The sequence below is a fragment of the Antechinus flavipes genome, chromosome 2, assembly GCF_016432865.1.
Source record: "Antechinus flavipes isolate AdamAnt ecotype Samford, QLD, Australia chromosome 2, AdamAnt_v2, whole genome shotgun sequence".
In the NCBI taxonomy this organism is placed as follows: Eukaryota; Metazoa; Chordata; class Mammalia; order Dasyuromorphia; family Dasyuridae; genus Antechinus; species Antechinus flavipes.
The window spans coordinates 588,468,409-588,492,028 of record NC_067399.1 but is presented as its reverse complement, the minus strand read 5'-3'; the positions used below and the strand labels follow the sequence as shown (position 1 = coordinate 588,492,028).

At 39.5% G+C, this 23,620-nt stretch overlaps 1 protein-coding gene across 1 annotated transcript; it reads right to left on the bottom strand.

Annotated features, from left to right (window-relative positions):
- Nucleotides 1-1,725: 1,725 nt before the first annotated feature.
- On the bottom strand, nt 1,726-23,409 carry DUSP5 (dual specificity phosphatase 5). The gene is made up of 4 exons (XM_051981387.1): nt 21,820-23,409; nt 14,911-15,053; nt 10,699-10,918; nt 1,726-3,563 (listed from the first exon to the last, which is right to left on the bottom strand). Exons 1-4 carry the CDS (start codon nt 22,193-22,195, stop codon nt 3,160-3,162), a joined length of 1,143 nt encoding a protein of 380 aa, XP_051837347.1. The 5' UTR covers nt 22,196-23,409; the 3' UTR covers nt 1,726-3,159.
- Between the last annotated feature and the right edge of the window lie 211 nt (nt 23,410-23,620).

Genomic DNA, 23,620 nt, shown 5'->3' with positions numbered 1-23,620 from the left:
TTAAATGATTTGCTCTGGATCACACTAGTAGATAGATGGCTAAGGTTAGATTTGAACTTTGTCTTTGTGACTCCAGGTCGTGTGCTATGCCCTGGGCCATGTAGTAACTTTAATAGCTATTGTCAGGAGCATTCAGCCATGAAGGCCTTATCGTACAGAGGTTAGGTAACAAGATTTTGTAATGTGCCCACATGCCCCAGTTTGTTACTACCCCCACACTCTGCAGGTAGGGAATGGGAACAGCTAATGGACTAAAGAACTGGAAGTTTGACAGTGTGAATGACAAAGTGACCAGGAAATAATGGATAATTGAACTGGTAAAATAGACTTGATTGCAAAGCAAAGCAGATTATGAAGCCAGAGCAAAGATAGCTGAGAAAACAAGAAGGGAATATTAGTGGAGACTGAGGTGAGGAAGGAGGGGTTTAAGAGGGGTTAGAAAGGAATGAAAGAGATTATGATCAGAAGGGAAATTTAGAACTCTAAACCCTCCACTAGAAGGGTTTCAGTTCTGAGGTTTGTAAGAATTTCTTTGTGTACATTATGGTCTCCAAATATGAAGACAAGGTTGGAATGGAGGTCTGTGAGAGAGGCTTTGTACTTAAGAAAGAAGTGGAAGCTAGCAGACTGTGGCCAAACAAGGTAAAACTATGGCTTGTTTGTTGCAGGTGGCAGTCTTAATCTTATTCCTCTATTTGTTTGGATGTTTGGTTGTGACAGAGATCTGAGTTGGCAATGATTATGATAGTGATAGACATCACACAGAACATAATAGTGAAAAAGGGCAGATTGAGTGCTGCCCTCATAGATGCATCAAAGAAGGGAGAAGAGAGGAAGCCTTCAACCTCAATTATCTTAAGAAGGATGAAGGCTGGGTCTTTATTCTCTTCAGTGGTGGAGATTAAAGCACCAGCATCCAGCATCAAACTTCTTTGGACTTCCAGGACAACACACTAACAAAGTGTTTTCATAAAAAATTATGGCCAAATTTGTCATTTCCTTTTCACTAGATTACTCTGTAAGCGGAATAGTATTGATATAATACATTTTAGCAAAACATATGGCAAAATCCCTCATGCTATTGTCAAGAAAGAGAAGTATGAACTAAACATAGTTATTATTACATCATTGGAATCACTGGTCCCAAAAGATAACATAGAAAGAGATCTGTGGCTGAGTGTTCATGGATATGCCCTTGGCCAGTGTTAAAGACTTAGGATAACAGTATGATACAATATGGAGGAAAATTGACATAAAGCTTGAGATAACGAACATGTTAAGATTATAGAATTGATATCCTAAAATCTTTAATAGATTCAAAAAATAGCTAAAATCTTAACTTCATTAGGGATAAATGGAAAATCTTTCACTTGGATTAAAAAAAAAAAAAAACTGAAGTCTAGGGCAGGAATGGTGGTAGAGGACATCAATATATGAAGACCAAAAACACAAGCTTAAGTTAGACTTAGACTGGAAATTCTTGGCTAATGTTCCTCATCGACCACCATGACCATCCCCATATTTTAAAAATATCGCTCAATTTTAACTGCTATAAATGACTCAAAAACAAAGCCTGCCTAATAAAAATTCAGACACTACTATATGTGATATGTTTACACCAATCAGGATCTATGAAAGATCCTTTGGACACAAATTCCTATAATACACTAACCCCAAGCCCCATTGAAAGACAAATCCTCTTTAACACATCAAAGACACAAAAGGTTATTTTTTAAATATATTTTTATTTTGTACTATAAAAAAAAGCAACCAACATCTCAGTACAACAACATTTTAGCTTTCTTCACATTCATGTTATGTATTTCAGAAAATTATTGCCTCTTACCCTGGAGGAATAACTGACAAACAAGTACCATGTTTTTTGGATGACACTACAGATCTACAAAAAAAATGATATTAAGCCAACAGCTTAAAGATGATCTTCAGGGCAGGGATGGGAATGATGTTACAGGAACACAGTAGAGTCCATTATGAGCAGACAGATATTACACACAAATAAAAACATAGATAACACATAAACAGTAAGCAAGCACATGACAACAGGCAAACTAAACTAAGTACATCAAATTTCCAATGCTACTGACCTACAGAGCACAAGAACATATTGTTTTCTTTCTTTTAATTTAAAAGGAAAACTTGGGGGATTGGTTGTTTTTGGTCTACAATTCAGCAGTTACTGTTTTCAAATGGTAGAAGTTCTCGATGTTTCAGGGTATGTCAGGAGATATTCAAGTATAGCAGGAGCCATGCTGGGAAAATAGGCTCCATTTTAATTGGCCAGCTGGGTCCCTCTTCTCACTCAAGACTCCACCTGGTCTGTGGGCTCATCAATTCTAAATTATGGGAAACCCAGAAAGAAAAAAAGAAACTCGGCCACCTGTCCCAATGAAACTGACCTCCATTCTGCTACCACAAGAGTCTGTATGACTGTCAGTATCTCCATGACACTTAGAAATTGGAAGCTCCCAAAAAAGGTTCCCCAAGAGACATATACAAAATTCCTAGTGGGACAAACTTGGTGGTTATTTTCCTGACTATAGCTGATGATCAGTTTATGCCCTGAAGCCACAGGAAACAGTTACTTAAAAAGAAAAACTAAAATAAAAGGTAAAGCAAGTTGGCCAAATCCAGCCAAAGTTCTGACACTACTACCTAAGAAACTCAAGGAGAGAAATTGTGCTTCCTTCAGAGTAAATTGGCTTTTTTAAAGGTCTTCTCCCCTTGGCTGCTGCAGGTATTTATTGCCTACACTTAGAAATGAGAAGGCAGACCATGAGGTGTAAGGACTGAAAAGAGTCCTAAAGAGAAAAAAAAGGAAGAGGAGAAAGTCTTCCAGTAGCCAGGAAATTTTAGGCTTGGAAGCACAGTAGTTTGGTGCACCTCACAGCACGTGAATGGCTTGGTGTCCCATGGTAACACTCCAATGAGAACCTTTCTCCAAAGTCCATTTAGTCTAATCAATGCTTGCAAACCTGGCTCTGAAGAAGAAACCCAGAACCACCCCCTACTGCCCTGACATGAGCTTGGATGGCATTAGTGAGGTCATCAGTATTGCACAGTTATGAAATGTCTCGAGTTTATTAAAAAAAAAAAAAAATCACAGTTGCTCTCAGGGCCCTCATCTACTTTTTCTTGCCTTCAGCAGGTTGAAGATGCAGTAATGGGGCTCAGCTTCAGCTGGTGGACCGGCGAATGGATGGGCACTGTTGTCAGCACAGAGGTAGGGAACGTATAGCAAGAGCCTTCAAACCCGGGGCTCAGAGTCAATTCATCAGCAAAGAATGATGCAGCTGCCTCCCTCTTGCAGGAAGCAACCTGGGGATTGGGCATGGAAGATAGTATCTCTGATTCATACTGCAGGAGCTGGCCCATGAAGCCAAAGTTGGGTGAGATCATGCTCCTCCTTTGCTTAATATAATCAAAGGCCTCCTCCAGGCGGAATCTCTTGGTTTTCATGAGATAAGCCATGCAGATGGTGGGGGAGCGCGAGATTCCAGCTTCACAGTGAACCAAGATTTTGCCACCAGTTCGCCTGACACAGTCTAGAAAAGAAAGGGGAGAAGGAAGGATGTCAGTTATGATCTGTGAAAGGAAAGCAAATACAAAATCACAGTTTCACAGATGTATAGCAGGGAGTAACCTTCAGAGTCTATGTAGTCCAAACCAGTCGTGTTGCAGATAGAGACTGAAAGCTGTGAAGGTTAAATGATTTGCCCAAGATCCCATAAGTGAAATTTAAGTGCAGCTACTGACACAGAGCCGATATTCTTCCAGTATACCATAATACTAGATACACGACTTTAGAATGACATCTCCTTGGCTAAACCTAGAGAATAACGTGATCTTTTGTGCTGTGGCCCAATGCCCTTACCTTTAATAGCTAGGGGACCTTATTTCTGTAATTGGGAGTATATATAACTCAAGCCTGTCCGATTGCAAGACCCAAAACAGATCTCTGCAACTTGAAAATAGGAACTATTTTTGCTTTTCACTTCATAACCTCGGTGTTTGATTAGCATAGTACCTGGCTATCTAAGCTCTTAAATAAATGCTTCTTGTTTGTCTTTTCCTTTGTCTCTAGCACTTCTAGATAGTATAGTGGTGAGAACACACTAGATATATAACAAATGTTTGTGAAATGGAATGATGGACGATTTCTAGATCTAATCCAAGGCCTACTCCACAATTCAGAAAATTAATGGCAGGATTCCCCATCAGATTACCCTTCCAAGTAAAGGAACTGAACAGTAGAGTCCTTTAGCTAGTTCAATATTTTAGCCCCCATGAATGAGCCATAAGACTTGTCTTATGAATTCTTCTTCAAGACAAGAATCAGAATGGTGAAGGTTCCCACTGTGTTCAAATTATAAGCCCTTATCCTGACACATTTTGAGAGATGATTGCTCCAGATCAGAGAACCTTAACCTAAGGCCTGTAAATTTTTGAAAACTGTTTTGATAATTACGTTGCAGTAACTGGTTTTCTTTATAATCCTATGTATTTTATGTTATATTATATATATTATAGCTTTCAGATTACCCAAGGAGTCCATGACAAAAAAAAAAAAACCTTAAAAAGTCACATAGCATCCAATCTCTATCTTTTTTCTCTTGAATTAGGATTTTGGTTGGGATGAGGAGAAATTCACTCAAATTAACTCTTTCCTGCCTCAATTTCTCTTTTCAGATGGCATATGACCCTGGTTATACACAGGACAGGATTGTCTCATTCAACACCCTTGGGCTCTCGCTAAAAATACAATAAATAGTATACAATCTCTAGTAACAGCCTTGTCTAAGTGAGGTTTGGATTCAACTGAAGGTATAAATGATTGATAAAATTACCATTTTGTACAACAACAGGAGTCATTGCTGTAAGTCACCATCATCAATTACTGTTATTTGGGTTCAACATTTTAAATACATTTTTGAAGAGAGTGGGATGGAAAAGACTTCATGCCCTTGCCCTCCCCCCCCTCCCCAAATTGCTGTGAAAAGCAAAAACTAGGACCTATTGGTTTTTTAAAAGATTGGAGGGAGTAGGAGGGTAATAGGGGAGGGAAAAAGGGCTTTACCAAAATGAAACCACATGGCCTTTTCAATTCTCTTCCTTACTCGGTGAAGAAATGCTTATGCCACAGGGTTAAATATAGCTATATATACGTAAGCACCAAGGGGAAGCTTGGGTATGTACAGTCATTGAAGGTTTTGAAGAGAAAAAAAAAAAAAACTCCAATTTTGAAAGTTTTGAAATGAGTCAGCAACGTTAAATTCAAAGATAAGACACCTGTGAGAGGAGGAGTAGGTGGAGTTTCCTGTGAAGCTGAAAGTCCCCTTGGAGCTTTTCAGAACTTAAAAGGTAGCTCAGGTGGAATTCTCATTCTGTCCAGTAATTTTCTTAGGGGGGATGGCAGAGGAGAGTATGATGATAGCATAGTTGGAATGGAGCTTGTTACCACCATCACCACCAAGAGGAGACTTAAAGTTCTTAGGATGCTCTAACCAGCTCCTGTTTCTTCTCTGGCTGTGTTAAAAGCCACAAGAAAGAGCTCTCAGAGATCATCTAGTTTATGGATTCTTACCCTGAGGTCCATTGGATTCAGAATCCAAGCTTTAATTTTGGTAGGACTATATATTTAAATATATATAGATAGCTAGATAGATTACTAATCCTTTTTATTTTTTATGCATTTGTAAATACTATTTTGAGAAGGATCAACAGATTCCACCAGACCAAAATGGGTTATGACAAAATAAAAATTAAGAGCACCTTTTCTAGTCCACTGCCTTTATTTTGTGGAGAAGTAAATTTGCCCAAGGTCAAGCAGTAAGTTGGTAGCAGATCCAGGACTACAAACCAAGTCTTTCAAATGGACCATGCTCTATAGTAGGATCTTTCGGGAGAAATTGCCTTTCAGAGAAAGTAGCCTAGTGAGTGGTCCTTCAGATGATTTAAGATCTCAACTTTAATGAATGGGAATATAAGAGATGGATTTATCGGTAGGTTTGAAATTAAGGTTCTAATGTTAAATCTTGCCTTTTCCACTTATTTACTATGTTGTGTGGCTCCAAGAAAATATTCTCTATGGAACTCAAGCTGACTCATTTGTAAATGAGTGGTCTAGCTTACCTCTTCCTCTAAGGGATTTCCCATTCTTCAAGCTCTAAATCTCATCCTTCTAATACCTTGCATATTTGCATATCACATCTTTTTTTTTTTTTTAATGCTCTCATAAAAAAGGATATCCATCTTCAGAGAAGAACTGGAGTCTGAATATAGATTGAAATATACTTTTTGAAACTTGTTTCTTTTTCTTTCACAACCTGACTAATATGGAAATGTTTTGCATGACTGCACATGTATAATCTATATCAAATTGCTTGTCTTCTCAAGGACAGGAGGAGAGAATTTGGAACTCAAAATTTAACATTTTTATTTAAAGTTTTTACTTAAGTCCCAAATTCTATTCTTCCCTCCTCTCCCTTCCTCCCTCTTTGAGAATAAGCAGAGATAGGTTATACATGTGCAATTATGTAAAACATCTCCATATTAGTCATACTGTACAAGACTTGAATAAAAGGGAGAAAAAAGGAGTGAAAAATAGTATGCTTCAGCCTGTATTCAATCCATATCCATTCTTTCATTAGTCCTTTCGGATTGTCTTAGATAATTTTATTGCTTTGAATAGCCAAGTATTCACAGTTCTTCATCAAACAATAATGTTCCCCTAGTTATTCTCACTTTACTATGAATCAGTTCATGTAAATCTTTCTTCTAAGTTTTTCTGAAATAATCCTACTTATCATTTTTATAGTACAATATCCCATTCCCTTTGATTTCCAATTCTTAGTCATTATCCAAAAAAAAAAAGTGCTATTAATATTCTTGTACAAATAGATCTTTTCCCCTTTTTTAGATATCTTTGGGATAGAGACTTAAGTAGTGGTATTGAAAACCAAGATGAAAATTCATGTCTTCTGACTCTCATAATTTGGCCAGTTCTATACCAAGCTGCTTCCATCACGTGTCATTAAGGGGGAGGGAGGGAAGCCTCCCCAATTCCAGGAAGCTCATTTCTTCTTTGTGCTCTAATTTTTTTTTAATTGCCTGGTACACCACTCCTGAGGAAGCCAAGGCTCAGACCTGGATTCTAATCAGTAGACCCATGCCCCTGGCCTTCTCCCAATCTAAGCCACACCTGTTTAAACCAAAGGGCACCTTGTAGGAGCTCCAGATTTAAACTTCCCTTCTAGTCTCCAGTGCATTGTTCCACACCCCCTTAATTAAGATGTATTAGTCCTCCCTTCACCTGGATAATAGCCTGGGAACCAACATGGAAAGGTTTTCCAAACACTGAGTGGGAGTTTGGGTATTTTTATTCATGGATTCTTCACACACAGGCACGTGAAGCCTGCAAATAAGGGGATGGAGATGGATTACATTACCTCATTAAGGAGTTACCTAGAGAATTAACTAATAGAGAAGAGCAAAGGCATTCTTGGTGACTGGAAGAAAAGACTAAAGATTCCCCAATGCGAAACCATCATTTGGGGGCATTTCTAATAGGTCCCAAAGGAATCTACTCAGCTCAAAGTCTCAGGGATTTAATAAATGTCTCTGCAAAAATGGGAAGAAACTGTCCTCATCTCTTTTTTTTTTTTTGTGCCTCTGGCAGGATTTCCTTTGGATGGAGTTTCTCATTTGGCTGAAATCATCTTTGTATTTACTGCCACCACTCCATAGCTCAAAGAGTTCCATGTAATTGCTGCCTGTGCCTTGTAATTACTGCTGCTTCTAGCTGGTCCTTCCTGGACACCTGCCTTTTCCAATGTCCCCAGAAACAGATTTTTCTTAAGGAGAAAAATCAAGTTTCCCTGTCAGGCAGAAGGCAATGACAGGGTAAGAAAAGAAAAAAAAAAACCCCTGCATTCTTTCTCCCTTTGAGGGGATATAGAGGAGAAGCAAAGGGGGCAGCTGCATGGGACCCACTCCCTTCACTTGACTTGAGGAATTGCCTCTAACTGAAAGAGACAAGCAAATGGCCATAGTTCCCTGATCTCCACTGGTTGAAACACAACTGGCAAATCTCAGACACATTTTTTCTCCTTTATAAAATGAGAGGACGAGACTTAAGTATCCCAAAGATAATATTTCCACTACTACACATATACTTATGATGGTAAAACTCACATGTGTGAGACAAGTAGCATCATTGTTAAGAAAGACCCTTACTGACATCCCTGTGCATCCTCAAAAGTTCTCTTTTCTACATTCCCTTAGCCTCAGTTTTAAGACTTGAAAAATGTCACCCACCTTACAGTACTACGAAATGGATATGATTAGAACTTTTTTGTAGTGAATCATTTCAAAATACCTCCTGGATAGGGCTTAAAGTTCTTGTGCTAAATGCCACACTAACTTCAATTTTTGCTGATACAGGTATACCTCATTTTATTCTCTTTGAAGATACTAGTTTTCTTCTTTTTTTTTTTTAAACAAATAGAACATTAGAGGCAACATGCATCAAGCATGTCTATCAGTCATTTTTCTAAATTTTGTTAATTTGTTAACTCGTTCACATTTTGTTAATTCTCATAATATCCATTGTGGTGATTTATGTTCAGTGATCTTTTATATCTCTATTGTAATTGTTTGGGGGCATCACAAACCACACCAATAAATGTTGAATGTGTTCTAAGTGATCCAATTGGTCATACCCCAGGCCTTCCTATTCCCTGATACATATAAAAATATTGAAAATTTGGCCAATTATAATACAATGGCCTCTCAATCTAAGAATTAATCAATGCAGCATAATTCACTGTAGTCTTACTTTAAGAAATTACCACAGCCATCCCAACCATCAGCATCCATCACCCCACTCAGCCATCAACGTTGAAGCAAGGACACTCCAGCAAAAAGATTTATGCACTGAAGTCTCAGATGATGAGTTAGCATTTTTAAGTGATAAAATACTTTTAAATTAAGATATGTTGTTTTTAAATACTGATGCAAACTTAATAGACTATAGTAAAATATAACATATGCACTGAGGAAACAAACATTCATGACTTGCTTTGCTGCAATATTAGCTTTATTGCAATGATCTGGAACTGAACCTGCACTATTTCTGAGGTATATGTGTACAGAGCAAGCTCAATCAGCATCCCTTCATCTCACCATCTTCCATCCCACCCCACCTGCAAAGAAGTTTGCCAGAAACCATGAGCTCCAAGCTCTAAGCCATCAGTGCTCAGTGCATATGCAGAGTTCTCAGGTACTCCTTTTTCTCATAAAAATATTTTTAATTATCACTTAGGGAATGATTGAACAAGTTGTAGTATGACTGTCATGGAATACTATTGTGGTATAAGAAATAATGAGCATGATGTTTTTCTGAAAAACCTGGAAGACTGAATGAAGCAAAGTGAAGAGAGCAGAGTAAGATACATTGTGCACAGCAATAGAAGTATTGATTACAACAATGATCACCTGTGAAAGACTTAGTTACTCTGATCAAGCCAATGATCAGAGACAATTGTGAAGGGCCTGTGATAAAGAATTCTAACTCCACAAGAAGATCTGATGGAATCTGAATGCACATCAAAACATATTTTTACTTTATCATCTTTTTTGGATTTTTTTTAGTCTGTTTCCTTTCACAACATAACTAATATGGAAATGTTTTGCATAACAGCACATATATAAGCAATTTATCAAATTACTTGCCTTCTCAATGAGAGGGGAAAGGGATGGAGGAAGGAAGAATGCAACTCAAAATCATTTTTTTAAAGGTTAAAAATTTTGGCATGTAATTGGAAAATGTTTAAAATATATATTCCTAACTATATAAAAGTCCAAAACAAGTGCTTACTTTGGTCCCCCAGCCTGTCCCATGTAACATGTTACACTAAATAGGAATAGAAATTGTTTTGTTTCCCTCTTAGCCTGAATCAAGAATCAAAGCTTCACTGGTAGGTAGCACAATTAAATTATATTAACCATTTGTCTCAAAAATTAAAGTTCTAATTCACTATGCTTACTTTGCATTCAATCCTGGCAGAAATGGTCTAGTAGTCCAAGATGGGACTTTTCTTTTGTTCTGTAACATAATCTGCATCAGGATGAGGTGGGGAAGTGGGAGGTGGGATTGTATTATGTGACCCAACTATAGCCTTTGTCTTAACAATAAAAGATCCTAACCACGCAAAATGAAAACGAAAAATTGCTAGTACTAACCACCTGAATTCTCTTTCATTTGCTTTTTTCAGCAATCTCTTTGTTGGGCCCTGTATCTTTTTGCTATGGAAGCTTCCCCCTCATTAAAAACAAACAAACAACAAAAAAAACCCAAACACACACACACACACACACACACACACACACACACAGGAAAATGGAATTTCATGTCAGAAGGGAATTTACACCTAATCCATCCCCCTCATTTTGAAGATGGGGAATGTGAGGCCCAGATGAAGGAATGAACTTGCCCCAAATCTCACTGACCACAGGAAGCAGAACTGGGACTCTGTCTTCTTTCTGGCTCCAAATCTGTTCTGGCCATCCATCCATCCATCCCACATTGAGACACCATGAACCTGAAGAGTACCCAACCCAACCCTTCCCCTCCCCCCATTCTTAAGTTTTCCAAACACAAAGAAAAATGGTTGAACCTACCAATAAAGTCTATTGCTTCCTGAAAATGAGAGCTGATGTCTGCTGCATGATTGTCTTCCACAGGGATCCATTTGTAGTCGAACTGAGAGATGCAGGAATCTGAACTTTTCCTGGAAACGTTGAGTAGGGCAGTGATGTGGAGATTGGCAAGGAACTCACACTTAGACGCATGATAAGCACTGCCAAGGTAGAGGAATGGTAGAATTTCAACTGGGCCACCCTGCAATGTAGGAAGAAAAAAGCCATTGTTATTACCTTATACGTCTGGAAGAAGAAAAACAAGCCTACTTATTTTTATCTCCACGTCATATCCAATAGTTGATTTTCTGCTACAAGCAGTTGAATAGTGCAGCTCAGTCAAGCTGACGTGGGTGTCACCTCCATATTGAATAACTCTCCATCCTAGTATTATTGGCCTCTGACTCATCCTGATGGCAAAGCCCACACAGCAGAAAAAGATTTTCATTTTCCAATCCCCATTTGGAGATGGGAAATCCCAACTGCCCTCTTGGAGCAGCCAGAATCTCCTGCTATGTTATGTGATATGCCGGATTCAGTCGGAGGACTTGGGTCCAAATCTTGGGTTCTACCACTTACTTCCTGCGTAACCAACCATTGTTCACCTCTCTAGACTTCAGTTTCCTGATACTTAAAAGGAATGGTTTGAGCTAAAAGACCTCTCTTCTTAGCACTGAACCTCTGATTCTATGATCCTGATTTATTAAACTCTATAGAGATAGAGGAAAGAATAGCAAACCTGGGCATCAAGAAACACAAGATTAAATCATTAATCCTTGACAAATTTAAATGAATGGGTTAAACTGGATGATTTCTCAGGTTTACCAAGTTCTAACAATCTAGAATTACAGGTCATCTAGGATTTCTTTAAACGGTAAATGGCTCATCCCCTAAAAACAGATAAAATACAAGTATCAATAAACACAGGGTTTCTCTTCTCTCTCACTCCCTCCAGCATCACCTTGCCTGACCTGTCTAAAGGGAAGGATAGAGAAAATATATATATGGCATTTTTGCTACACTCAATGTACATGCCATATTTCGAGAGAATCTAAATTATTCAGCTTCAGAATCGATAGGAATCCAAACCCTTATAAACTAATAAAATAAGTACCCAAGATCTGCTAAGCATTGAAGATACAAAAAGAGGCAAAAACAATTTCTGTTTTCAAAGAGCAAAAATAATCACAGCAATTATAATTTAATGAAATCTTACAAAAAACCTTGTCAGGTGATAAATTATGTTAAAACTCAGAAGACCATTCATCTCAAATCAAAACCAAAAAGAGGTAATGTGACTTCAATTACTTAATTTGGGTTACTACTTGAATGCCTGTAAGTTCCCTGAAGGCAAGATCTATGTACTCTTTCAGCTTCTTTGTATGCAAGTCAGTGACTAACATAAGGCTGTCTCTGTATATAGAATATTGAATAAGTTTATTGAATTAAATATGAGAAATGTTCAATAATAGTAGAAACAGCAACCTGGTATCAGGAAGCAATTTCTCAGATTTGGAAGTGGACCAGGCTGGAGGACACAGCAGTTATTTGTTTGCACTGAGCCTCTCCTCCCCTAGTTCCCAGCTCAATGCTACTCCTAATGTTTCCATTTCCTGTCCTGGCAGAGAGCAAAAGACATAATGGAAAGGCTGAATAGGTTGCCAGGCCCATGCTGGAGGGGAAAGATGGTGGTGAGAAGCAGCTGGAAGTTTCCGGAAGTACAAGCAGGTATGAGACTTCTCTCTAAACCCCAAACCAACAGAGGCAGAGAAAAGCCTATGTTAAGGGAAGGATCAATGTCCTCAAATCCAGATTGCATCAAAGAATTTTGAGAAAAGTCCCCTGTTTCTGTATCCCTTTTCAAGCACTTGTTCTGAGAAAAAAATGGGGATGAATAAATGAAAGTAGAGAAAATACTGATTTTGTTTCTCCACCTTTATAATGGGGGGTAATAACCCCTGATCCTGTCAGAGGCTTTGAGGATCAAAGAGATTAGATATATGAAAGTGCTAACTTGATGTAATAGCTTATTCATTATTATCATTATTTATTATCATGGTTTTATCCCTCTTAAGACAGCTAACTGACTCTGCCAATTCTGGTCCTTATCCTCTTATTCCTTCCTCAGGTCCCTGGCTCCTTTTCTAAGCCATGATTCCCATGATTCTTTTCTCAGTCACTGATTCCCAGGGCTCAGATATCCAATGGTGTTTTTGGACAGCCAAATAGCATGAAAGGGCAGAGTTTTCGATGAATCTAAGATCTAGATCTTTGTTGCTGTTTGATGATGTTGAGTGTTTTGATAACAGCTATTTCAATATAATTTATTTGCATGATAATCTTATTATTTTATGCATTTAAAAACAAAAAGGTTAAGAATTGCTTGCTTTTGAGAAACTTGGATTCCAATTCACCCCTATGCCTGAACTAAAAAAGGTTATAAATCCTAGGGCAGTATTATAAGGTCGACCATTTCCTTTAGAGCTGAGCCAAAACACTCCTGAAATTAAATAGGTTTGTTCTTTCCCTTTCTGATTCTCTCATTCAGAGAGAACTTGTCTTGGGAGGAATGAGGCAATCTCATTTCAAAGAGCTCCAAAGCCCCAAAGTTTACCATAATCTTACCCTGATGGTGCCAAGGGATTTCCCCCAGTGTATCCCCAAGAGTTTGGACCGCCCACTGGGGTTTCATAACCTAATGATGCTTCTTGTTTCTCTTTCACTTGTTAAGAAACAAAAACAAAACTCCAAACAAGTAGTGCTACCTTTCCCCCTGCCCAAAAAAAAAAAAAAAAAAAAAAAAAAACCACCCTATAAGCATTATAGATGCCTATTATTTGTATCTAGGACAAAAAGCACTGGCTTTGGGTCAACTCATCAGATCCTACCCACTCAGCATAACTGTGCCTTTTAATTTAGGCCAAAACTAATGGGATCCTTGACCAGAAAGTGATAGATGAATTATCACTCAGCATTTCCTAGAAGCATATTTTCAGTAGCATTAAAAAGTGCCATTGCTGACTCTTATGTTCTATATAAGGCAGGAACCTTGGATTTTAAGCTGTATTTTTTAATCCCCTTATATATTCCACAGATTACACAAACTCAAGCTCACTAAAACTTGACATGTTCCTGTTTGCTAAAAGCTTTAAGATACCTTCCCTTCTCCAATGCTCAGAAGTCTAGTCCTCAACTTTGCTACTGAATACTATAGGGCATTGACTTGTCTGGGTCTGTTTGTTCTTCAATTTTCTGAACTGAAATAGTTCTTCAATTTTCCTATTTCATATAGGAAGTTACTCAAAAAATGGTGAGGGTGGGGGTGACAAATCAACAAAATATTTATATAATACTTTATAAAAACATTTAAAACAACAACCCACCAAGGGAGGGAAACAGTTATATTATTGTCCCCATTTTACAGATGAGAACACAAAAGCTCAAAAAAGACTATAATGACTTATTCAACATCACACACGGACAGTTAAGGGATAGAGAACTTGAAATCAGATCTTTGGATTTGTTCTCTCTGTACCCCAATTACTCTTCACATAGAGAGTTGTTCGAAAAAAAGGAATTTTGTTTTGTTTTTTTTAAAGGCTATTTTATAATTGATTATAAGATAGTTTTCTTTTGTGTCTTCTGGTCTCCTTTATTTCAGTAAGAAATACAGAATGTAATGAAGAAAAAAAACCAGAGAGGAACCTAGTTAGGCATATACACAAGAGATTTTTTTTTTTTTTTTTTGGTTCCAGTTAAAAATACCAACATGACAGGGCTTGATGGTTATTAGAGTGCTTCTGGTTTACGGAAACTGCTGAACATGAATAAATAGAAAAGAAGTTAAATGCAGGAACCATTAAAGTCAGCTCAGAAACTTGAGGAAAATCAAAACGGACCTGCAAGCTTCTCTGAACCTCAACAATCTAGCTAATAATAGGATATCATCCACTTCCTCTTTTCTCCAGAAATTGTCAGCTCCCCATGGCTAGAGTTTGCTCCACTTTGCTTGCTAGCTGGACTCAAGCCCACTGTCAAGAGCAGCATTCACAAAGGCTTGGGGCTGAGCATCTTCCCACTCTCTGAGGTACTCACTAGCATCACTGTTCATTTTCAAGAACAGGATGCAGATAAGGATGTGGGGTACAGGATGAAGAAGACAGGAAGGTTGGGGACAAGTTCCCCTAAACATACCTGATCATAAGCAGGTTTTCGGCTCATGTTCTGTTTCTCACAGTGACTGATGAGGTTTCTCTCTGTTTCAGTTTTGTCTTGTGAAATAGGTTTTAAATCTATGCAACACTCAGGATATTGTGAATAAAAGGTCTCATATCCTCCTACAAAAAAAAAAAAAGTGGCAGAAGTCAGTAGGGAATTCTTAAGAGTCTTGAATACTTCAAATTCCAGATTAGTATTGAACCTCTCATCAAGTCAGTTAGTCAAAATGTCCCAATAGTGGCATTTGATTTAAAAAAAAATTGAGTTTGCAACTGAAATGGCCTTTCAAAGAAAAATGATAGCCTCAAGGGAAATGATTAACTCAACCCAGTCAGATGGGCAGAGGCAGATACCAAATGTCTACTGAAAACTAAGAGCAAACCCTCTCTTCCAAAAATAGAAGATAATTCTACACCATTCTTCCAACATAAACATATATGGCAATATTGAAAAGAATGGGACTTTGTCAAGGAACTATGTGTATGTAAATGGATTTCTTCTACTGTCAGTCCATTCATAAGAGAGATTTTCAGGGACATGATGAAACATCCCCAAATCACAAGGGACCCAAACTCTGAATTAATGAAGTAGCAATTAGGCTTCTTGTCTGACACACTCTGCCAGGACTAAGAGCAAGTATTGATGAGCCTCCCTATACTTCTAAGGAAGAGCAATTAATCTCATTAATTATCTCAGAAACCAAATTTCAGGAGTTGTTAATTTATTTCATTTAGGATTTCTAGCCAGGTTTAGAAAGTCGTAGAAATTCAGATCTATCCACAAACATTTTCCCCTTCAGAGAACCTACCATCAATACCCCTGTAGTTTTAATACTGGGAAATATATTTTTCCATCTATTGCTCTTCACAGGTTCCTCTAAATTTATATTAAGAAAAATCCATTAAAATATAAACTCCTTGACAGTAAACATTTTGTCTTTTTATTCCCATTGCCTGGTACACAGCAGGTATTCTAAAAATATTTTGTATTGAAATACTGTTTTGTTGGGGAGAGAAAAGAACAAATAACAACAAATAAATAGGCAATCCCTGAGTAGTAGTATAAGGCAATTTCACAAGAGGGATTTAACTACATGTAGAAAAGATTATTGTGCAAAATGTAGATTGATCAGAAAAACTTTAAATGAGATTCCTCCCATCCTAATTCTCACGAATATGTAAATACAAACTAGTCAGCAGCTTTTTTCATCCTTCAAATAATCTCATTTTAATACAAATACATAATCTTTTCATTTAAAAAATGATAAAATAATAAATTAAAATACAAAAACTCTTCCAAGAATGTTAACTTGACATAGCAGCTGCTTAGGAACCAATTACTATTGAGTTAGGATTAGAAGAATGGGAGTTCATTGATAAATAGATTTGGCCCCATTTGATTGAATGCAATTTGAATGACTTAAATAAGGAACCAAAATCTTCTGAATGAAATTTTCTGGAGGCACTCTTCTGATCAGCTCACTGAAAAATAGGCAGCCAAAATAACAAGTGATTATAACTGGGTAGAACACAATTCTGTTTACAAGTAACTGTATTATATCTCAAGTTGATCCTTATAACCATTTTTACATAAAATTTACAGAAGCTCACTCAGAGGTTTAAGAAACTTGCCCCACAGTCACATGACTAAGTCAGCTGTGGAAGTAGGCTCTTCAGCTAATAGGCTATCCACAATTCTTTCTACTACCAGAATGAAGGTGAATGCTCATAGACTGGGAAATGGATGAATCAATTAAGTGTACGTGTAATAGAATATTCGAAGTGAGAAATGAATGTAAAGAATTCAGAGACATTTGGGGAATACTTATTATAAAAGATCTGTACCAGGAATTTCTTGCGCTACCTCTCCTTTCCACAGTCCATTCTAAGAAAGAATATAAAGGAAGCCAAAAAACACTACATATATATTTATACAATGGCCATAGTAACGTAAAGGAAAATACTAAATGACATTAGAAGTTTAAAATCAAGTCAATCTTGACCCATTATTACATCTGTTGGGATAAAGGACTGAGGACAAAGGAGGGGATGTGAGGGAGGGGGTGTGTATCAATTTCCTAAAATGACAGTTTAAAAGGCAGCTAGGTGGTAACAATTATTAAGAACTGCAATCAGGAAGACTCAAATTCCAAATGTAGCTATTACTTACTAGTTATGTGGTCTTGGGCAAATCATTTAATCTCTGCCAAACAAGGTTTCTTCATCTGTAAAACTAAGGTAATAATAGCACCTATTTCCTAAGGACAATTATAAGAGGATAAAAGGAAATATTTGCAATGGGCTTTGCAGATCATAAAGCACTATGTAAATATTAAGAATTTTTTAAAATTGTATTTTATATGTATACACACACATACATACATAAGGCAATTATGCCTTATACACATATGTGTGTGTGTGTGTGTGTGTGTATATCTTACTTTGTAAAAGAAACCTGAATAGCTGTTATTTTGAATAGAGTACTTATTCTCAACAAATTCCTTTACTGGTTACTTTAAAGGCCCTCAACCCTTAAAATCCATTTCTGGGGGTTCTTATCTACAGAATTTAGAACCTATTTCAGGGTCTCTAATGAAAAGATTTTGAAAGAGGTGATTCTTATCTAGGGCGCTAAATTTTTCTTGGTGCAATCCTCACCTGCAGTAGTGAAATGGTTAATGGATTAAGAGCAAGTCTTAAGCATCTAGAGGCCAACTACAGCCAATTCCTAGAATTAGTCACTTTGTCATCATAGCTTCCTCTAGCTATCTCACTCCCCTCCCCCTCTCCTTGAGTACTAACACCCAAATCTCCCTTGTGGTCAACTTCAACAAATGCCATATTGCTCATCCTCTGACCAGGTTCCTGGCCTTCAACAATGAATATGCTCCTTGTCATGTTGACTGGGAGGTATTTTGTCTGACTCTTACAATAAGATCTACTATCTTCTTTTCACCAGTTAACTCACTAGTATCCACCCCTAAAGCTTGGTAGTTATAGATTTTTCAAAAAGATTTCTATTCAAATATGTAAGGAGTCTATCTTTGTTGAACTCTATGTCCTTACTTCACAAAATTAGGGAAGAAGGGAAAGGAGAAGAAAAGACCAAGTAATCTAAGGTTCCCCACTGACTGCTATGACAATTATGTAACTTGATAAAAAATGCTAAACAAATAGGATATGACTTGGGATTAGGACTTTAGGTCAAGACAAAAGATTTAAAAAACAATGCCTGCCTTCTGTTTCAAGCTGGGAAAAAGTAAGGCCCCCAAACTATCCCAATGACTTATGGGTTGGCTAAGGAAATGGGGATATAGGCAGAGATGCAGACTATCAAGTACCTCGATATAGTAGAATAACAGACAAATGTGTACTAGTCCAAGGAAAGTGAGGTTAACAACTCAATTGGTGCTAGAAAGGGTGAGGATGAGGATGTCAATAGAAATATTAGTACCCTCAAGAAGCTTCTTGTCGGTGCTCAAGTTAGGGGGGTATAGTATCTTTTTCTCACCAACCCCACCTATAAGGGTAGATAGAATGCCAATGAACATTCCCCCACCTTCATGAAACTGAGTGCATCCATACCTTCGGATCATTTTCAAATTGAATCTTTCCATCACATTATTTGCCCTCCAGATACTCCACTTTAACAAAGTGTCCCAAAATATTTGGTGCATTTCTAAACTTTAACGTTGGGATAGCCTATATATATATGTATTGGGGAAAAGGGTCTTTATGTTTAGATAGACTCATAGGATTATAGAATTAGAGCTAGAAGGGGCTTTAAAGAGGCCTTATATTTCAACCAACCCCTTTGCTTTTCAAATGGGAAACAGAGTCCAAGATTAGTTAAGAGACTTGCCCAAGACATTGTAGCTAATTATTTGTCTGTGGCAGAATTTTAATCTAGGTTTGCCTGACCAAAAATCTAGCACTCTATACATGGCAACATAGAAATTTGCCCAAGTACACATGCCTACGGAAGCAGTATGGTATCCTTAGAAGGTGCCTTGGATTGAGCAAATAAATAATTATGAGTCCTGGTCTGGAAATGGATTTACAGGATATCAGCCTTTGGAGCTCAAAGGGAACTTAGAAATCATTCTTCTCATGCCCAGATTTTTACAGAGAACAAGTTCAAAGAAGAACAATGACACATCCAAATATCAATTCATGTCTGACTTCATAATCCTGTGGGGTCTTCAGGACAAAGGTACTGGGGAATGGTTTGCAATTTCTCCAGCTCAGTTTTACAGATGGGGAAACTGAAGCAAAAAGGGTTAAATGACTTGTCCCAGAGTCACACAGCAAATAAGTATTTTCCGCCAGATTAGAATTCAGATCTTTCTAACTTAAGGCCCAGCATTCTATCCACTATGCCACCTGGCTATGCTAAGCCTCACTCATCTCTTCCATAAAATGAGAATGTAGAATTAGCCAGTCTGAAATACTTCCTAATATGACAATTTTATGATTTTTTTTAAAGCAGCATCAGGACTAGAAAGCTAATCTTCTGATTTAAAGCCCAATCTCTTTCTAAGGTTGCAGGCAATATCTATCGATCCCATGCTCCATCTTTATAGAAACCTATACAAAGATTTTAGTTTAGTTAGTCCCTTTCTGAAAGTTCGTTGCCCACAATCTGGAAAAAAGGTGAAACAGAATATAATGGGGTTTTTTCCCTTTTTAAGTTTGAAATGTCATCTGAATAAAACTTAATAGTTCCTGAACTTCTGTTCGATGCCTACTGTACAATGTCATTTTAACTAAAACATAAGCAAAATAAGTTGTTTCTCTTCAATCACAATGCCTTCAAACCGTTTCCTGTACTGAGTCAGCAGTGCTTGCTTGGAATGGGTTGTGGGAAGGAGAGGTAGGGTAAGGAGTTTCCTGGTACTGATCTTTCAAACCTTCTGAAACAGTCAGAAATATGTAATGTACTTAACTCAGGCCCAGAACAGAAAGTAGAGTAACCACATTAGGAAGAAAGGAAATCCGTTGTGCCCCTCACTAAACCTCTGTCCTGCTGGGGAGGCAGGTCTGATTTCCTCCAGCCCTCCCCAGGAAATTTGTCAAACACCATTTGTCTCTCTCCGGAACTCAGAGATATGGAGCTTTGTCTTCTAACCATTTAGGTGGGGTGATCAAGGACTTCCACTCTCAGTGATAGGGTTCCAACTGGGAGTAAAAGAGAAGGAGGGAGGGGAGAGGGGGAACTCGGGTAAAATCATAGTTGAAGAAAAAAATCCCAAGGACTCCTAAGGCAATAGAAAAGGAGGGCCTAAATAGAAGTCCCATAGGACTGGATAGATGGAGAGTTGTTTTTTTAGAAAGGAGACTGATTTAAAGCCATATTTAGACCTGGACGGGACCAACTATACACTTGGCACATGAATTGTATTTGGGGGGCTTACAAGTAGACTTAATTTGGCATTATTCTCTAATTCTGCAAAAGATCTATGTGCACCTCCTCTCTCTCCAACAGAACTGTAAACTATTGGAGAGAGGGGATGGAGAGAGGGATAGTGAAGCAGGGAAGGGCCTTATCACATAATCCATTTACTGAATTGAAGGAACGGCTGAAATAGGTATGATTCAAAAGGATGAATGTTCTTCTGTGAGGGGAAGTGGGGAGGAAGGAAGAGGAGATTATAGAATGAGTTAAGTCCAAAAAATGAGAAAACGTATGAAGGTCCCTACTACCTCACTCAATAAACTCCCTGGTCTGCCTTCTCCAATGCCTTATTTTTGAGCTGAGATATGGACAAAGCACCTATCTGGCAACCACTTCCCACTCCTCAAGTGAGCCTCTAAAGGCACGCGTTCTCGGCTGTGACCCATGGAGACGTTAAGTCTGAAACCTCCTCCGGGAGAATTCTTTTTGGAACACAGCATGGGGTTTGGTGACAAAGATTAATCAGGTAGGGAATGGGCTGCCTTGGAGGGGGGTGGAGAAGAAGCCAAGAAAGAAAAGATATGGGAGGAGAAAGATCCACGGGGGCTGAGGGGAGAAAAAGAAAACAAAGTCAGGGTGGAACAGGGTCACAATAGAGACCAAAAGACTGGGGGAAAAGGGGCAGCACTGCAGGATAACATTTCTTCTCTCAGAATGATTGAAAGGATGAAAGCCTAGGCAAGGGCGCCACTTCCCCGGGGTGTCAGGACAATCAAATCTCTGCCTATCTAAATCTCAGAGGGAGAGAGAAGTGGCTGCATAGAGCTCAGAGGGGCGCCGACCCGATCGCCCATCCCCCTTTTTCCAGGGCCACAGTCCCATCCCAGAGCGATCGCAACCTGCCCCAGCACCGGCTTCCACCCTTGAACCCCATCGTTGGGATGGGGGGGGGGGGAAGCGTTGGAGGGCATGGAAAGAAGAGGGGGAGAATATGCTCTCTTGCTTTGTGATTTTTCTATAAGCCAGGGCGTCTCCAAAGGCTTCCCACAATCGGAATTCTTCTCGGCTCGGCCTCGGGACTCCCCAAGATAGACCCACAGCCTGATCAGAGGAACAATATAAGGCCGCGCTTTCGAAGAAACCGAGAGGTGGAAGGTGGCAGCCCCAAGAGCCCGAGTCTGCGGTGGCAAAGCGTGTCCGTTTTCTTTGCGACCTCCCGAACTCTCAGCCCACAGCATTTCGAACCCAATTTGCGGGGAACCCTCCCATCTGCCCAAGACTCTCCAACTATCAAAAAACAAATTAATTTAAAAAGAGACGGGAAGTGGAAAAGCATACGTCCAAAATGAAACCACTTCAATCATGGACTCTCAGTCCTTCGGGGATCCTTGAAACCGGAGAGGGAAAATACTGCTCCATTTCCCTCCACCGTGGTTTGCACCCGCCACCCACTCCTCCGTCCTCGGTCGGAACGTGCGGGAAGATCCTCACCTTTGAGAAAGCAGATCCTGGGTCCGGCAGGGAGGCTGGCTAGCAGCGTACCCAGGACGATGTGCGCCGTGCTCTCCTTCCGCAGTTTCTGCCAGTGACGGGTACCCTGGTCCAAAACGATCACGGCCGCCGCACCGGCCCCGTCCTCCTGCAGCAACCGCGCCCGGGCCGCCTCGTCGGGCACCACGAAGCGCAGAGGCACTGCGCCTCCCCGTGCCCGCCGAATTACCACTGAGTTGAGGTTCACATTGAGCGAACCCCGCACACTGGAGGCGGAGAAGGCGAGGTAGGGCCGGCAGTCCAGCACCACACAGCGGGCAGTCTCCTGGCGCAGCAGCTTCCTGAGCTGGCGACCGTCGAGCGAAGCGACCTTCATCCTGCTGCCCCGCAGTGGCTCCGGGCCACTCGGACGGGTCGGTCCGCAGGTGGCAATGGCCAGGGTGCAAGCCAGGAGGAAGGGAAAGCAGTTAGGAGAAGGCAGCCGCGAGGCTAGGGAGGGAGAGGAACCGGTGGGACGGGTTCGTAGGCCGAAGACAGGGTCAGGGTGCCAACTTCTGGGGCTACTTAACGCTCTTGCCTTCGGATCGGTTTTCCTGCCTGGGTGCTATAGATCTTTATTGTGCAGGTGACCGTGACTCGTTTCCCCTAAAGCCGGGGATTCCTTCAGTTTTATGTGAATGGAGAGCCGGGCCCTGACGCCTCTTACCATATAAGGCGAATGACGTGACGCTCCCTGCCCAAACATGGGCATCCCCGCCCCCTGCTCTCCCTGAGAACACGCCTCCTGGGAGGGTAGAAAATCCGAGAGAAACTGGCTGTGGGGCGGGGGAGATTCCCCTCCTCCCTGGGTGAGCGGAACGCGTGGGGCTGGGAAGTGGGAGAGAAAGCGTTAGTCACATTGAAAAATAGGAAGTTGAAAAAGACTAAAAATTCTCCATCTCGTTACGCCGCGGTGGAGTCATTGAAGCATCACCCTGGTCTATCAACGGGGTTTCAAGATCGAAACGCCAGGCGAGTGACCCACTCGAAAGGGAAGAAGAGGAGGAGGAGGAAGGGTGGTAAGAAGAAAAGGGGGCTCTTTTTACCCTGAATTATGAAGAGGGAGGCGTCAAACTGTTGTCAATGAAAATGAAACCTCAATTGCCTTAGAATCAATTTTCAGAATCCCACAGATTCAGATTTTGCGTAAACAAACAAAAACGGTTTCCCCCTCACCCGCTTTCAATGATATTTTCTGAACTCTGAGAAGTCCTCTTGCCGGAATCCCAATCTCCATCATCGTAGCCATCCCTGAGTAACAAAAGCAACAGCTTAGCTCCGCAGCAGGCGAGGTAGAATCCGAGCTCTCCACAAACAATCCTAGTTCACGTCTATTTCTCCTTAATGCAGTGCTTTCTTCACAATACGTCCGTGAGATAGTGAGCGCAAATAATATCTCCATTTTACAAATAAGAAAGCTGAGTCTCAGAAATTACCTGAATTGCCTCCTTGAATCTCTCGTTGCACTCTCTGCATTTCTTCTATATGGTTTTTTCATTATTTAGCATTATAAGAAGAGCATTGCATGAACCTTAATAATACATATATATATATATATATATTCTTATGCTTTTTTCATTCTACTTAGCATTATAAAAAGAGCATTTTGTGAACCTTAATAATACACACACATATATATAATATATGTATACATAATACATATATATGTACCTATAACCTTTACTGTTACCTTTAAGTTGTATGACCTTCAGAAAGTTACTTATGACCTTCAGAAAGTTACTTATTTTGGGGAACTCATTCT

Excerpts from the sequence above, each read along its gene's own strand:
- DUSP5 (XM_051981387.1), bottom strand. The coding sequence starts at position 22,195 with ATGAAGGTCGCTTCGCTCGACGGTCGCCAGCTCAGGAAGCTGCTGCGC. Across the intron at positions 10,919-14,910 it reads GAAAACCTGCTTATGATCAG|GGTGGCCCAGTTGAAATTCT; the intron begins GTATGTTTAGGG and ends CCTACATTGCAG. Across the intron at positions 3,564-10,698 it reads GGAAGCAATAGACTTTATTG|ACTGTGTCAGGCGAACTGGT; the intron begins GTAGGTTCAACC and ends TTTCTTTTCTAG.